This window comes from Peromyscus eremicus, chromosome 1 (genome assembly GCF_949786415.1).
Source record: "Peromyscus eremicus chromosome 1, PerEre_H2_v1, whole genome shotgun sequence".
Taxonomy (NCBI): Eukaryota; Metazoa; Chordata; class Mammalia; order Rodentia; family Cricetidae; genus Peromyscus; species Peromyscus eremicus.
The window spans coordinates 56982751-56999804 of NC_081416.1; the positions used below are offsets into that span (position 1 = coordinate 56982751).

General features: G+C 44.9%; 1 protein-coding gene across 11 annotated transcripts in view; it reads left to right on the forward strand.

The window, feature by feature from the left end:
• The window catches only part of Ppp6r3 (protein phosphatase 6 regulatory subunit 3), a 132213-nt gene that overhangs the window by 106221 nt on the left and 8938 nt on the right, over positions 1-17054 (forward strand). For 5 of the 11 annotated variants that reach the window (XM_059263712.1, XM_059263756.1, XM_059263731.1 and 2 more), the window contains 7 exons: positions 3595-3692; positions 5455-5509; positions 5842-5972; positions 10223-10344; positions 13371-13524; positions 14077-14183; positions 15569-15719. In XM_059263712.1, coding sequence (XP_059119695.1) covers positions 3595-3692; positions 5455-5509; positions 5842-5972; positions 10223-10344; positions 13371-13524; positions 14077-14183; positions 15569-15719 — 818 coding nt within the window. The remainder of the gene's footprint in view (positions 1-3594; positions 3693-5454; positions 5510-5841; positions 5973-10222; positions 10345-13370; positions 13525-14076; positions 14184-15568; positions 15720-17054) is intronic. The other 6 variants (XM_059263737.1, XM_059263781.1, XM_059263765.1 and 3 more) reach the window with 2 other exon arrangements.

Sequence of the window (17054 nt, forward strand, 5' to 3'; positions counted from 1 at the left end):
TGCCCATCACATTCCAGTATTGCAACTGAGCAGTTGCCTGCTTTTGATACTGAAGAAGTTTAGCTTTTCCCAGCTAGCTAGATCTGATGTAAAATTTTATTACTTGCTGGTCTCCCTATCTTTCTTGACACTAGCTCCTGTTGGCAGCCATTCCCCTAAAGTTAGAATTAGGAAGCACTGTGGAGAAGCAGTGTCTTCTTGGAGAACACACATCTTACTCAAGAAGCACTGGCTGCCTAGGAGCCCAGCCCAGCAAACTGTGCTCCCAGCAGCCCTGTGTTGTCAGAGCTGTGCACTGTCCCACTTCCACCGGAGACTATTTAGACAGTAGTCAGCTGGACCAGGCCTGAGCCCAAATGCATCACTGTAAACCTAGATTTGTGCCTGTTCAAATCTACTATTAAGAAAAAAAGATGCCTGGACCAGTGAGGTGGCTCAGCCATTGAGATGCTGCAGACCTGAGTTTGATCCCGAGAACCCACATGGTGGAAGGAGAGGACTGAACTGACTTCCACAAGTCATGGGACTTTGACCTCCACATACACACTCAATAAATTCATTTTAAATATATGAAGAGAAAAAGGATACCTTTAATATCTTCCTAACTATGTTAGTAAACTTTGTCATACATACCCTCCCCTCCTTCACTGCTGTAAATCAAACTGAAATCTTTACATATGCTAAACTTACAGCTACTGATCTAATCTAGATGTTATTTTTAGGCATCTAGAAAGTGGATTGTCTCACTTTTTATGATACCTGGTTCTAGAGCCATGTCTGTTTTTGAGTGTTTTCTCATGTTCAGTCCAGTCACAAAACTGGTTTCCTGACATAGTCCTGACCAGGACCCTCAGCTTAGGGGCTCCATCCCCTGCCTGTAACCTCTATACGTAGGGAGTAATTATTAGTCACTCTTACTGACATGTATCCGGTAGCTCTTTTTTGCATACTTACACTATGAACCAATCATGGACTGTTTTAAAATGAATCTGATCCAAAACGTGTTTCTGGAGAAAGAAGGTCTAGGTTAACCTAACAGTGTCATCATAGTCTTTCCTGTCAGCAGAATGTCAGTCTGTAGATAGCAGCTTGTTAATTTTCTCAGTCCTGTTTAAAGTTGGGCTTCCTGCTCAGAGCTCCTAAGTGTGCAGAATGTGGGACAGTTATTAACAAGGTAACCCTGTCACAGATGTGGCCCTGAGCAGTGAGCCAGTGCCTCGGGATGTGTGTGCCTCTGCCAGTTTTGTTTTGTTTGCTCTAGTACATCCTAGATTCCTAGTGTCCCCCAGACTTGGCTTCCCAGAGGTGGGGAGGGAATGAGCTCTTCCCCTTCACTGTGTGGATAGGTGTCAGAAATAAGCGGACACCTTTAGCACCTCACGTCACACACAGGCCTGGGACAAGTCTCACTGTGTTCAAAGCAGTTTCAGTGCTCAGGGTGGCAGTACTATTAGAGATCTGTCCCCACCCTCTCCAGGGTGGCAGTCCTGGACAGTGCTCCTTAGTGTTACTACAGCCAGGTGTGTTGTTCCAGGTTAGGACAGGTGAATTTTCAGCACCCTTGCATGTAAGGTGTGGCAGCTATTCACTTTGGCTGTGCCGGCTTCGTAGTAGTAATGTAGAAAGCCAGTACAAACAGGAAGTTCTTTGCTTTACTCAGAAGCTGTGCTACACCAAGAACAGAGGAGGACTCTCTGATCCCAGCTTTGGTCAGTTGCTGTAGCTCTATCTAGGTGCATAGGGCCAACAAATAAAAGTACATATGGGTACATGTGAATGTATCTGCATGTGTCCATGTATGTATTCATACATTTGCAGTGTACTTGCTGTTGTATATTTACTGGTGAAGTGTTGAACTTCAAGGAATATTTCTTCCCATTCATATCTAAAAGAATTGTATTATAAGCGACATGACAAGTTTGAAGAAAGCCGATCTATAGCAAGCAGCTGGGAGGGACCCTTGCCTTGCTCCAAAATTTTAGTCTAGATAAGTCTAGAGCCTATCTTGTGTTGCTTGCTCAACAGATTTCCCCATGGGTCCTTTACACACCTGGGAAGTACTGAGCATCTGTTTTGCCTCATAAGTGATAAGGCTCCAGGTCATAGGACCTGAGCTGCTTTTGCTGACGTGGCTGTGAAGGCTTCCTGTCCTTTTTTCCTTTGGTTCTCTGGAGCACTAGAACTCTTTCCTTTTCTTCTGCTTTAATCAGCTTCCCATGACTGCTTCAGCTGTACTGCAGACCTTACCCAGCACAGTCTTGCCACGCTGCCTCTGGGTACCCTGTAAATACCTGTCCCACAGCCAACTGCCCACTGTCCCCATACGCCCATGAGCTCATGTCATGCCATCTCTGTGAGCCTGATGGGGGAGGGTGTTGTCTTGATTGAGAGGAAAGTGAAGCTTGGGTTGGTTAGGTTTTCCTTGTTCTTGTTTTATTTCCACACCTAAGCAAAATATAATTTCCAAAGCCAAACATGAAGTTTATTTTTAAGTTACATACAACTTGGATTATCCATGCCATAATTCCCTGCTATGAGAGTTAGTGTGGTCAAGATGAACGGCAGAGGTATTTCTGCAGTGCAGGGTGGGAACTGTGGGCTCTGCTGAGGTAAGGACCCAAGGAGAACTCTATTGACACCATTACAGCTGCTTCCTTGGCATCCAGTGTCCTCAGAAGCCCTTGTTAGCAAGTGCTGTTGCGTGGGTCCCACTGATGGTTCTGTCCTTGACCACGGGTAGTACTCAGAGGGTGCTCCTGTGGTCTTATATCCATCGTGTGGGTGAGAGCGAGGAGGGAGACTGCACTTGGTGTCTTTGAGTAGTGAGGGCAGGGTTCCTGATGGCATAAGTAGATTGTTAGCACTTGGGTGGGGTCCAGTAGATCATTCCCCCATTTTTCACCTGGGAAGACTCACCTGAGCCTGATGGAAATAGAATTGGCTCCTCTGTAGGCCTTGCAGTGTTCAGGCTTTGCTGAACAATTTCTGATGAGGTTAAAGCTTCCTGCCCTGTCTCTCAGGTAGGCTGTGTAGAAGTGTTCTTCTCAGACTGCTCCCAGCCTCCAAGACGTAGGCCAGCCAGCATTTCATTTGTAGGATTGTGACTATGTCCATCAATCTTTCTTCCTCTGATGCTATTTTTGCTCTGGTAGATGGGAGTGGGGATATGGTGGGGGCCAGGGAGGGTGGGAAGTTGGGGGTGGTGTGTTATAGTTTAGGATGCTGTTGGTTGTGTCTAGAGATGATGGTACTTCTGATAATTTCAGACTTACATGTCTCTCACCTCTTCATACTAAGGTTAACCCAGTTCTCTGTCCAGAGACTTTATAGTAGTCACTTTTTAGTGTGATCTTTTAAGTATTTCTTAATGATGTGTAATGGAGCAGTTTGTGTATCACATTTTAAAAACTCCCCCCTTTGGGGGAAAATGTGTCTGAAATTATTTGATTTTTCTTTTTTTAAAGAAAAACACACCAACTTTTAAAGCCACATGGCTGTGTGAATTTAAGTGGTTTCTGGAACACAAATGGGCAGATAATGTATAGAATGTCATTAGAATCATGATGTCACTGTCACTGGTCCTGGGATTGCCAGGCCTTTTCTGATTATCAGATGCAACAAATGACGTCCAATTTTATTGACCAGTTTGGCTTCAACGATGAGAAGTTTGCAGATCAAGACGACATTGGCAAGTGAGTATATTTTCCTGTTTCCTTAGTGACCTCTCACACATGCTTTTTGTGAACTGTCTCAACAATTCCCGTGGCCTCTTGGATTCTGTAACATCCCTGAGTTGGGAGATCCCACCTGTTGCTTACTTGCAGTGTCCACCCTTGAGCCTAGGTAATTAGGAGAACAGCTAAGAGCCACATTCCAGGGGACCCTGTGGGGCGGGAGTGGGGGTCACGGGGGTCTTTGTTTTTGAGATGAGTCTCACTATGTCGCCCCCTGCTAGTGTTGAAGTTGTGAGCTCAAGCATCCTCCTGCCTAAGCTTCCTAAGCATCTGGTACCATAGATGCCTGCCCTTGCCCTCAAGTTACTATTTTTATAAAGACTCCAGCCATCATTCTGCTCTTTTCCGCATATGTAATAGCATTACTGAGAGTAGGTCAGTAATTCTTTCCCATGTTGGTACCTGGTCAGAAGGGTCACTGACTGTATAGCATGTTGTTGGGTACTGCATTCATTCCTGCAGATGACCAGGGCAGTAGGACTAACCCTGTTTACATGTGCTCTCTGCTCTGGGGAAGTCCCTGTAAGGATGTTGTTGAGGTTGTTTTGCAAGATCCAAGCACTCTAACCATTGTTCTGCAGTCAGAGTCAAATGCAGAGAGGGAATTAGAAACTGGCAGAGCAGTGAAAGGAAATGTACAAGGAGATTGATTGGCAAAACTGAGAGCCAGCACCTAGCATCCTGCCTGGGAAGGAGAACACATCTCAACATGAGGTTCATGGGTTATTAAGAACAGGGTGAAGGGAAGATTTAAGCCATTGTGATTAGCTCTCAGGTGATGACTCTCACTGAGTTCACTGTGGCACCATAACAGTAGTTTGCAATAGTTGTTAGACTTCAGCCAGTATAGGCTACTTTATTACACATTGGAGTTTGCAGTCTGGGAAGGTAAAACCTTTTGACAGCACACTGCATGAACGTGCTCTGCTGGCACTCTGGAGCAGAGGCTCTGCTGCAAGCAGCAAGCACTGAGGCAGCCAGCTGCCCTCCATGTTGGCGCATTTCTGTCCAGGAAGAACAAGAACACTGTACAAGGCTGTTATGTGTTTGCCATGTTAGCAATCTATGCAAGATCAGAACACACACACACACACACACACACACACACACACACACACACACACACCCCATCCCCACTTGACATCTTGGATTTTCCCATCTCAACTCTTTTAAGTCTTAAGTTCAGAATCAGCATTCTCTTTTAGAACATGGTGCTTGGGCTGGTGATTGGTTAGAACCGACCTTTGAGGATTGATCACATTGTCCCACCACTTACAGTCATGTAACTCATTGTAACTGCATTTTACCCCTCACTGTCATGGAGGCAAGATGGCAGGGTTGCCCTGTGTTTCATTTATGAGTTTGTCCTAGTACTTTACAATGCTTTTGTGGTTTTTAATGTTTGGGCTTGGTTGTTAGGAAGCTTTTTTTTCTTGGTTTTCTTGGAGTAGTCCCTGGAACCATAGTTGGCACAGAAGTTAGAAATGCATTGTAGAAAGGCTGTCAGGGGCCTCACAGCCTCATCTCAATAGGCTCCCATCCCAGCTGTCCTCTGTATCCATTCATTAGTACCAGGGAGAGGCCACCATTGAATATAGCAAGTTGGGTGTGTATATTACTGATGGAGAGTACAATGATAAGTACTTCGAATTTTGAGAGTTTCAGAGCACTGTTTACAGCTACCCATGGATGATTAACAATTCTTACGCTTTCTTTACAGTGTTTCTTTTGATCGGGTGTCAGACATCAACTTTACTCTCAATACAAATGAAAGTGTAAGTATAAAAGTTTACTGTTGTAAGTGATGTGCCACTGAAGAGGTGGAGAACCGATGGGTTTTGCTGGAGGCTGCATGTATTTGTCCTGTGCAAGAGAGCCCATGAGGAGAATGTATGCAGGCCTTTTACATGCTAGTTTAAAGTCCAGGCTTTCTTGGGAATTTTTTGTTGTTTACATAGAAGCCAACATTTTATATTTATGCTTTATTTGGGTGTATGTGATAAGCACCATTTTTTAAAAAGCAAATGGAAAAATAATTTTCACTGGTAATTTGGGAGAGAAAACAGTTTTGACTTTAGTTGTTTTCTCTTTTGCTCACTTTTTGTAGGGAAATATTGCCCTGTTTGAAGCATGTTGTAAAGAACGGATACAGCAGTTTGACGATGGCGGCTCTGATGAGGAGGATATCTGGGAGGAGAAGCACATTGCGTTTACTCCAGAATCCCAGAGGAGGTCCAGGTGAGCCATGGCACCACCAGTGTAGCCTGAACCCAGGGCCAGTGCTTTGTTCTATCAGGAGGAATGCTCTTAAGAATGGATGGAGGACTGGAGAAGAAGACCCAGTGGTTAAGAGCACAGAGGTCTCAGTTTGATTGCCAGTACCCACGTGACAGCTCATAGCCATCTGTAACTCCAGTTCCAAGGGATCCAGTGCTCTCACTGGCCTCTGTGGGTACCCGGCACAGAAGTGGTACACAGACATACATGCAAGCTAAACACCTATACACATTAAATAAGTAGACAAGCAAAAAATATTAAGAGGGAATGGGCCAGCACCCTCTTTCCAGCAACATGGCAGGTAAAGCCATCCTAAAAACTCTTTACGTAGGAAGCATGGAATGGGACCCTATTGCCACCCCACACACACACATCCTTTTTTTCCTTTTAACTTGGTTCTCCTTTGTAGGTAACTTAGTGAAGAAATTTTATGTATTTATTTATTTAGGTTGTGCATGTGTGTGCTTGTCAGAGGCATCTTGCAGGAATCAGTTTTTTCCTTTGAGCATGTGGGTCTTGGGCTCAAATTCAGTTCATCAGGCTTGACACAAAGCGCTTTTACCCACTGGACCATCTCTATCCAGCAAGTAATGTCTAGCCAATTAGCAACCTCCTCCAAGTTCAGTGAGAAACTTCTTTTCAAAAAATAAAGCAAGCCGGGCAGTGGTACACGCCTTTAATCCCAGCACTCACAGAGACAGGCAGATCTCTGTGAGTTTTAGGCCAGCCTGGTCTACAGAGCGAGATCCAGGACAGGCACCAAAACTACACAGAGAAACCCTGTCTTGGGGGGAAAAATAAATAAATAAATAAATAAATAAATAAATAAATAAATAAATAAATAAATAAATAAATAAATAAATAAATAAATAAATAAATAAATAAATCGAACAACTGAGACCCCCCCCACATCATCCTCTGTTCTCTACACACATGAAGGCATGCATATATATGCTCTCTCTCTCTCTCTCTCTCTCTCTCTCTCTCTCACCAAGAAGCAGAGGAGATCAGTTCATTCAGAGGACATAACAGTTTTAAACTGCTTTTTATCTAATGACACAGATTCAAATTCAGCAAACAAAAATGAATAGAACTGCAAAGCGTGGTGAGCAAATTGAGTTCCAGGAAGATCATTCATTACCCCTCTTGGTAATTAATGAAGTAAACAGAATTCTTATGACTGCTAAGTATACTGCTTGAACCACACCATCTTCCAGCATGTGCTCCTTGAATATTTATAAAGTAAGCATTCTACCCAGCAAAGGAACACAACAAAAGCCTACATTCAGGCCATAAAGCAAGTCTGAGAAAATTCTGAAAGCTTCTGATAATTTTTTGATAGAAGAATTAAATTGGAAATCAGAAACAGATAGGTCCCTGGGAACTGGGTATGGAGTCACGTACTGTTACCCCAGCACATGGGAGCTAGTGTAAGCTTGTGAGGGCCAGCCCTCAGTTACATAATGAAACTGTGGGAAAATGGGGGGTGGGGGGAAGGAACTTCATGTTTTTTCAAACTGAAGGAAAATAAAATGCCAGTATAGCAGAATGTGGGAAATAACTGGCCATATTAGATTTAAAGTACCTCGCTTCCATGGCCTCAGCTTATACATTAAGAAAATAGAAAATGAACAGATTAAAGCCAAATGCATAGGACATAGATTAGAGTAGGATCTGAAATCCAGAACAAAAACAGGAGAGGAAGCTTGTGAAATAGAAGTGGCTCTTTGAGAAGACCACTGTACTAAGCTGCCCAGTGAGCAGGAAAAGGTAGCAACTAATGGCAGGAATGAGTGTTCATGTCAGTAGAGGTTGGACAGACAGTAGAAAGATTAAAAACGATGAGAGGTAATGAACAACCCATGTGCCAGTGGCACCCTAAATGATCTTTGAATGACACAAAGAACCATAATTAAGAAAAGGTTGGAGGGTGTGGCATGAACAGTGCTGTATCTGTTAGGCTTGAGTTTCTGTTCTAAGGCTTCTCCTCGGGGAGGCCTATTAGCACTCATATGTAAGACCAATGCTTGGGGAGACAGAAACAAGAGGATAAGAAGTTCTAGAGATCTGGGTCTCAATGACTTCACTGATGTGCCAATAAGCATTTCAGAAAGAAATAGCAATTCCTAGCAGTTGAAAAGAAAGGCTGTTATCTGTCTAATTCTAAAATCACACTATTGCTTCTGGATACAAAAATTTGACTCGCTCACATTACAGAGAAGAAAACTGGGTTGTAACTGTCATAAGCAGAGATGCAAAAACCCCTTTAAAAGTTGTAACAGGTCAGCTGTGGTGGCACATACCTGTAGTTTAGTGCTCAGAGCCTGAGGCAGAGGAATCAAAATTTTGTGGCCAGTCTGAGCTACATAATGAGACTCTGACCTAAAAACTATTTTTACGACAGATTAAATACAGTAACATAGAAAAAGGACCAACTATTTATTCCAAGACTGCAGAATTGCTTGAACCTCTTCAAGTGTCTACATCCAGTCTTAAATTTAAGCAGTCTCCACACATTAGAAGTAGAAAGGAATTTTCACCTTTATTAAAAGTATTGATGAAAACTATAGAGTTCACCTCATTAGCAGTAAAGACTGAATGATTTCCTGTGGAGATTGGGAGCTCGCAAGTGTGTCTGATGAGTAGCTTCTGTTTAATATTATACCAGACTGCTAGATATTTCAGTTAGAAAAGAGAAAAGGTGTCAGATCATAAAGGAAGAAATTGAACATTTCTTGGACAGCATTGTTAATGTAGAAAATTTGCTTGAGTATAGAAAAGGTCTATAGGATAATTCAAATGCATTTAGCAAAGTCTCACAGCTCATGATCAGTATAATTCCTACTGGAACTGTTGAAATTACTAAATGATGCTGTTCACAATACTGTAAAAAGTAAGATACATAGCTCTAAAGGCTAGTACACTGAACTCTAAAACTCATGAGTGTTGATGAACTGGATGAACTGGAGATAAGCTCTAGTTCCCCACATGGATCCATGAGATCCACACAGCACCCAACAAAATCCTAAGTGATTCCTCAGACTATTTACAAGTTGGTTCTTAAATCCATACAGACAAAACACTTCCCAGAAGATTTTGACTCAGTTATGCTCATCTCTTAATCTCAGCTGCAGCTGCATTTGTATTGATTGTCCCAGCAAAGCAAAGGTTTCACTTTAGTGGTTCTGGTCTCTTGTTAATCATAGTCAATTCTTCAGCCCCAGGTGACCAAAACCACTAATTTTTAATACAGAATAGCAAATGCTCGATACTCACTCTCTGCTTCTTTCTCAAACTTCACAAACCAGGCCTCCATCATTGTGCATTGCTCTCAACATATTCAGACTCACACAGAACAGCCCATTAAACCCAAGTACTCAACAGCTTTCCCAGCTCAGTGTTCTAGAATCCTTCTGTAATTCTCTTCAAAATATGGTCTGGTGTGTCATAGCAATAGGCCATTCTCTGGTGCAATTTCTGTTTTAGTTGGGTTTCTATTGCTGTGATAAAATACCAGCCCAAAAGCATCTTCTTGCCTTAGCTTCACGTATGCTGGCAAAGGACACATGCACTGGCCCAGCTGGGTGGGGGGGGGGAGAGTGCACTGCAGGTCAAGTCCATCAGGAACTCGCACATAGGCTTTAGAAGTCTCTTTCCCAATTGAAACAAAAAAAAAAAGGGGAGGGGGGTTTCAACACCCTAAGATGATGAGAAGAAAAGATCCCAGCTCTCAGGAGGCAGAGGCAGGAAGATCTCTGTGAGTTTGAGGCCAACCTGTCTACAAAGCAATTCCCAGGAGAGCCAGGACTACACAGAGAAACTCTGTCTCAAAAAACAAACAAACAAAAGAACAAAACGAAAAGTCTGGAAAGATGCTTAGTATGCTTGGCACATACAGAGTCTTCCTTCTTGTGAAATGGCATAGGCAGGCACTGTTGAGCTGAAGTACAGTATGTTTTCACATTGTAAATGTCCTTTGAAAGTTTCCTGGTGCCGGGCGGTGGTGGCGCACGCCTTTAATCCCAGCACTCGGGAGGCAGAGCCAGGCGGATCTCTGTGAGTTCCAGGAGAGGCACAAAGCTACACAGAGAAACCCTGTCTCGAAAAACCAAAAAAAAGAAAAAAAGAAAAAAAAAAAAAAAAAAAGAAAGTTTCCTGGACATGGCTGGTCAGTGATTAAGCAGCTTAACTATTTCATTGTTGTTTTGTAGCTCCGGCAGTACAGACAGTGAAGAAAGTACAGATTCAGAAGAAGAGGATGGGGCCAAACAAGACCTGTTTGAGTCTGGCAGTGCAAACACGGAGGACAAGATGGAGGTGGACCTGAATGAGCGTGAGTCACCCAGTCCTAGGAGTTCATGTTCTAGTGCTTGAAATTGCCTGGTTTTATCTCTGAGGTAGAGGCCAGGCTGGTCTACAGAGCGAGTTCCAGGACAGCCAAAGCTACAGAGAGACCCTGTCTCAAAAAAGAGGGGTGGGGGGAGGGAGAGAGAGTGTGCCTGTTTTTGAAAATTGTCAAAAGAATGGCCTGTGACATCTGACATGTTCTCTGAGGCACAGTTGAGGTAGAAGCACTGTTGCCACTGCTAAGTAACTCTGAGTCTTTCCTAGGGAGTGACAAGTTATATATACTTGGAGATGATCGGTTTGAACATTGTCTTTACGGTTTAGCTAGAGAGCATGCCCCCCACCCCACACACTCACCTCCCTCCAGAACCAGGCACTGATACTGTAACAGCAGTGGAAAAAAAATCACAGACTGGGGCTGGCGACATGGCTCAGTGGTTATGAGCACATGCTGCCATTGCCAAAGACCTAAGTTCAGTTCATAGCACCCCTATCAGGTCATTCATAACTGCCTCAAGCTCCATGGGATCTGATGCTCTCTTCTGCCTGCCATGGGCACCTGGACACAAAGGGTTTTTTTGTTTTTGTTTTTGTTTTTTTAAGGACATAGACAGCCTATAGAAATGAGGAAATAATTGTGTCTTATGGAGTCATGAATGGAATGCACCAGGGGAGCCAAATTAAGCTCAGATAATTTTAAACATGTCTTCACAGTTGTGAAACTCCAAACTTTAGCCTTGTTCAGCTGGTCCACATCTGTACCCTCCTGCTTACTAACTAGAAGACTTGATTGTGCTGCCCCTTTAAAAATGGCAGGGATGGGGGGGGGGCAGTTTTAGGTGTTATGGTGATATGATTGAAGACTTTACCTAAGCCTGACCAGTTCCTTGTCACCAAGGTAGCCTTATGTCCTTGGTTCTTCATGAAGCCACACAGCCAGACATGGCTTTAGTGTCTTCCACAAATTCCTGTAAAGCTCCATCTGAAAACAGCCTTCTCATTCTGCATTCTGAAAGGTCCGTGTCCTCAGGCACAGGGCCTAGGCAGGGAATGCCCTTGGGTTCAAATCCACTTAGTTTTGTGTGCCAGTTACCAGGCCAGTAATGATAATTGCCACAACCTCTGCCCTCTGCTTGGTGCCCCCCAGGAGTAGTTAGCACTCCTGAGCAGGGTGCAGAGGGAGCTGCAGCAGGTGGGTCTTCCGAGGGTGTGCTGCTTCCGGGCCACTGAAAGGGAAAACAGCCAGCAAGAAGGCAGAGTCCTACAGACTGCTTAGTGTGTGTGGCTCAGGAACAGGGTGGGGTGGTGAGGCCGAGAATGGACTTTCAGAAATTTGTTTGTTGTTAGTTATGTGTATGCATGTATTAGTTGTGGATCTGTGCACGTGAGTTGCAAGTCCAGAGCTGTGGGATCTCCTGGAGATTACAGGCTGGAGTTACAGGTAGTTATGAACCACCCTGTGTGGGTGCTAGGAACTGAGCTTTAGGTCCTCTGTAAGAACAATTTGTGTTCTTGACCACTGAGCCATTCTCCAGCCCCCCAGAATTGCCTTCTGAAGGTTGTAGGGAACTGCAGAGCACTTGGCAGACAGAAACAAAGCAGCAGGGAGCGAACTGGACTGGATAGCCAAGACATCATAGGGAGTCAGCAGGAGGAGGGGAGCTCTGGTCTGCAGGGCTGCTCTCTAGGGCTCTGCCCCTGGGTTTCGCATACTTCACACTGTTGTGCAGCAGGTCACTGGAGCTTTGTCATCCATCCCTGCCAAGCAGTCCCATTGCCCTAGTCTCAGTGCTGCTGTTCTTTGAGATGTTTGGATCTAGCTAGTCTAGATGTCTCCTGCATTCGGAGCCGTTACAGCCCTGTCATTGGGGACGGTGTACTCCACTCAGCAGTGCCTTCAAATTTATTCCCTGTTGTAGCTGATACAGGGTTGTTGTTTTTTTTTTTTTCTTTTAAAGCTAAAGAATTTTCCAGAATCACTGGGCATGGTGGGTGACACATATCTGTAATCTCAGTACTTGGGAGATGCAAAAGAATCAGGAGTTCAGGTTCATTCTCATTTACTCAGCAAGTCTGAGGCCAACTTGAGCTACAGAGCCTGTATCAAAAAGCCAAAGAGAAACTAGAAAGAGAAAAAGGAGGGTTAAAAGAAAGGAGTTGGGGGTTGGGGTGGAGATGTTGGATGGTGGATTCGGAAGGAAGTGAGCTAGTATGACTTAAACAACATGCCTCTGCTGTACGTTGAGGGGAATGTCTGGATGACCTTTGTGCTTACTTCAGCACCACAGGACAGCAGCCTCCTATTTCCGTGCTGTTTGGGAAAGGCTTCTTTTTTATCAGTAGATATGAGACACTGCACTCTCTGAACATGTGAGCCACACACGTGTGTGTGTGGTGTGTGCATGTGTGTGAGTGTGTGTATACACACCTACCTCTCTTCCTACTGCTCTCGGGTTGTTTGCAGAGTTTTGAGCAGTTTCTGCTGTTAGGTCTGGGGAGTTACCCTGGGAAGGACTGTCACACATCCTAAGAGTATAGAATTCCTTCCCCGTAGTCTGCACTGTGAAGTAGAGCTCTCGACCCAAGGAACTGGTCCCAGAACTTTCCATATGGTGAGCAGGAAAAATAATTGTTAGGCAGAGTTTTTGTATATACTTTGTAGCTTTGTAGAATATTTCTATTGGGAAATATTCATAGGAATCAAATTGCTAGTTGAAAAGCCACAAGGGTCACCTTGCCTTCCAGTGATCGTGCCAGCCCCACCCCCCAGTAGCACCATGTTAACTTTTCTCCTAGAGGAACTACTTTATTCTCATCTGCTAACCTGATTTTAAAAAATAATTTCCATTTTGAGGGTCCCCAAGACTTGCCTGGGCTTAAACAGTTCTCCTAGCTCAATTCCCAAGTGTCTGCAATGACAGGCACACCCCACCACATTCAGCCTCAGAAAGATGGTCTCTTGTTAAACTCAAGGATTGACTTATTCAAGTGATAATCGTCCCTTCATTTCAGCACCCACCTGGTCAGCCAACTTTGACGTCCCAATGGAAACCACCCATGGTGCGCCCTTAGACTCAGTGGGCTCTGATGTCTGGAGCACAGAGGAGCCGATGCCAACCAAAGAGACAGGCTGGGCTTCATTTTCAGAGTTCACGTCCTCTCTGAGGTGAGCAAGCATGTGCTGTCTTGAAGCTTTTCCTGCGTGAAGCAGGCAGTGTGCATTTACTGGGAGCATGTGTTCTGCACCTTGTTTTACCTTGGAATGTGGCACCTCGAACAGGATTAAGAGTCAGCATGTGATTGGGGCATACTGACACAGCTGTGCACCACAGCAAATGAGAAAGGGAGGTTTTTCATCAGATACCCTGGGAAGATCAGCCTCAGAATGGAATGGAAGATGCACTTCCAGAGCTGTGTAGTTTCTTAGGCTCCACAGGTGCATTGTGGGGAGTTAAGAGCCGGTCCCTGACCAACACCTGTGGAATGGCACACATATAAGGCAGAGTCTGACTTCCCTTTGGTTCTCCCTTGCCATCAGTCTAGTGCTGTAAATTAGAGTGCAAGCAGGTGTCGCTGCGGCTCAGTGACAGGCCTCATTGCATAATTTTCCTGTGTAGCTTTGTCAACATTTGAATATTAAGTGTGGATTTCGTGTTTCATTTTGTGTAACTGAGGTCTGTTCCCACTGCTAACATCTGAATTTTCTCTTTTCTGAAAGCACAAAGGAGTCTTTAAGGAGTAATTCTCCTGTGGAAATGGAAACCAGCACTGAGCCTATGGATCCCTTGACACCTGGTGCCACTGCCTTGGCCACTCAGCCAGAGGGTAAGTACAGTGTGCCAACATGCTCACAGCGGGTAGAAGAAACCAGTCAGGCTGTGGCTCTGATGGGTGTAGGTCATCATAGGGAAGAACCTGTATTGTGGCAGAATCACAAAACGGGGAGTCTAGAAGGAATTGGGTTCCAAGTGTCAGTCTTGTCAGGGTTAAGGATAGGTATCTAAAGCCAGAGAGAGGAGGAAGCATAATGCCCAGAGTGGAGAAGACCAGACTAGATACCATGCCTCCATCCTGTTCCTGAAGACCCCCTGGGGTTTTGCCGAGGCACATGGGGGTGTGAACTTGATCTCCCCATATGAGCAGATGAAATGGTCATAGGTGTCTAAATCCTAGGGAGCTGTCTCATTGCTCAGAATGTTCACCTGTGTTCCTTGCATTGACCTGAACTGTTTGCAGACTGGTGAAGAGCCATTGGGAGAGTGAACCAGCAGCGCCTGTGGTAGGGAGTGTGTGTGTATGGAGGCAAGAGCCTCGGGAAGAGCGAAGCAGTGAGTTTCTGGGAAAAGAAAGAGGCAGTGAGCAGAAGCCTCAGAGCCAGAAGAGGTAGCTGGTGGGGGCATTATCACTCCCAATAATTGAGCCCACAAAAATTCTGTCAGCACTCCATTGACCTGGTATTCGGGTTTCATTTTTGTTGCCATGGTAAAACATCTGACAAAAAAAAAAAACCTAGGAAAGAAAAGGCTCCATTTGTCTTACAATTCAGGTTCTATCTAGTCCATCATTTGGGAACTCAAGCAGCTGGCCACATGGCATCCACCTGCAGGAGCAGAGGGCATAAAACACCACCTTGCTTGTGTTCTACATCAGTTAACATCTGTATAATGCCCCCAGGCCCACCTGATAGAGTTACTCAGTTGAGACACTCTTTCTAAACTGTGGCATCGTAGTATTTCAAACACCATTGTAGCTGGTTTGATGAGTAAGAAGCTAGAGGCACAGCATAGTCTCCTCTGCCTGGGGTTGCACAGATTGAGAGTCCAGATCCAGAAATCTGACAAGTCCAAGCTCATGACCAACGTACCTTGTGGCCTCCTATCGTAGAGCAAAGGAAAGACCCTTAGGCACATTCCCCCATGTTGTAGAGTAGGCCTAGGAACAATGGGGTGTGCTGGGAGGAAAATGGGACCGTGTAGACATAGAAGGCTCTTTGGAACTCAGCAGCCCTCCATTGAGGAAAACGTGTGAGAGAGCCACCCCAGTGAGCATTTATAAGCACTCGTGTCCATCAAGAGTTTAGCCAAGTGGAGCTGCTACTCTTAACATCTTAAAGCAGTAGGCGGGACTAAGGCAGGGGAGTCTTTCTAGAAAAGGGCATCAGCTCCACAGTAGGTTCGTTGGATATGACTGTCCACTGTGTGCACTTTCAGCACCAGGCAGTGTGGCCATGGAAGCCAGCTCAGACGGGGAAGAGGATCCCGAGAGTACAGACAAGGTAACTGAGACCGTGATGAATGGCGGCATGAAGGAAACACTCAGCCTCACTGTAGACGCCAAGACAGAGACTGCAGTCTTCAAAAGGTAACCAGAGCCTGGGGCTCCTACGGTGACGGCTTGTCAGGAAGAAGGGGGGAAGAAACCAGTGATGAACATGTTTAGATTCCAATGAGTATTTAAAAGCTAGCTTGCTGTCTTTCTAACATCTCCGTTAATGTTAACCAAGAGATGGAGAGTTTTAGGCCCCTAAAGTGCATTTTTCCTCGTGTGTGTGTGTCTTCAGAGTCTAGCAGATGGACAGTGTTCAGCTTTGCTAAGTTGACGTGGACAGAGGCTGCAGAGGCCACCTGTCATCCAAGGCTCAGCGGTGTGCAGATAGATTGTGGTCTGTAGATGTAATGCAATCATTGTAATTCAGCAGCAAGAGGTTAGTGCTAACTCCACCAGACTTGATTAGAAAATAGCAAGCTCACTTCTATAATTCATGGGATAGAAAAGCATCGTAAATCCAGATGGAAGTTTACATCTGGAAGCTGTAGAGGGTAACAGAAAACACTTCCATCACGATCTGGCCTGCAGCTGAAGCAGTGCTTAGAGCCTTTCTCACTGCCTAATGAGGGGGCCACAAGACAGAACCATGAATGAGAGAAGTAGATTGTAAGGTTATGCCATGTGTGGAGATGCAGTCAGCACTTGGCATTAAAAGCTTGCACACTTGGGATGGAGAGGCAGCTCAGCTGGTAGAGGGTTTGCCGTGCAAGAGTGAGGGCCTGAATTTAATCCCAAGTGCTCACTTCAAAAGTGGGCCGTGGTGGCGCACACTTAGGGAGGCAAAAACAGGAGGGAACCCTAGGGCTCGCTGGCCAGCCAGCCTAGACTACTTGGTGGACCCCAAGTCCCAGTGTAAACAAAAGTGAATGGCTCCTGAGGCATGACACCAGGGTTGAGCTCTGGCTTCCATATGCATGCACAGGCAAGTGCATGTGCACTCACATGTATGCACATATGCAAGCAAGTGCACACTTGTACACACACACACATACACAAACAAGTAAAATGACTCAGCAGGTAAAAGCATGTGCTGTGCAAGCCTGACAACCTGTTTTTATTCCCTGGGGCTCATGGTAAAAAGAGAGAACAGACCCCTGAAAGTTATCCTCTGAGACACACAGATACACACACACCTACCTCACATATACACATATAATAATGAGTAAAATAATTTTAAAAATTCCAAACCAAATTCAGCCTACTTGTTTTTCCTATTTTATTTTATGTGTATGGGTGTTTTGCCTGCGTATATATCTTCACCACATGTATTCAGTGCCCACGGAGGCCAGAAGAGGGTGTCAGGTCCCCTGAGACTGAAGCTGTAGGTGGTTGTAAGCCATCATGTGAGTAGTGGGAATTGCAGCCAGT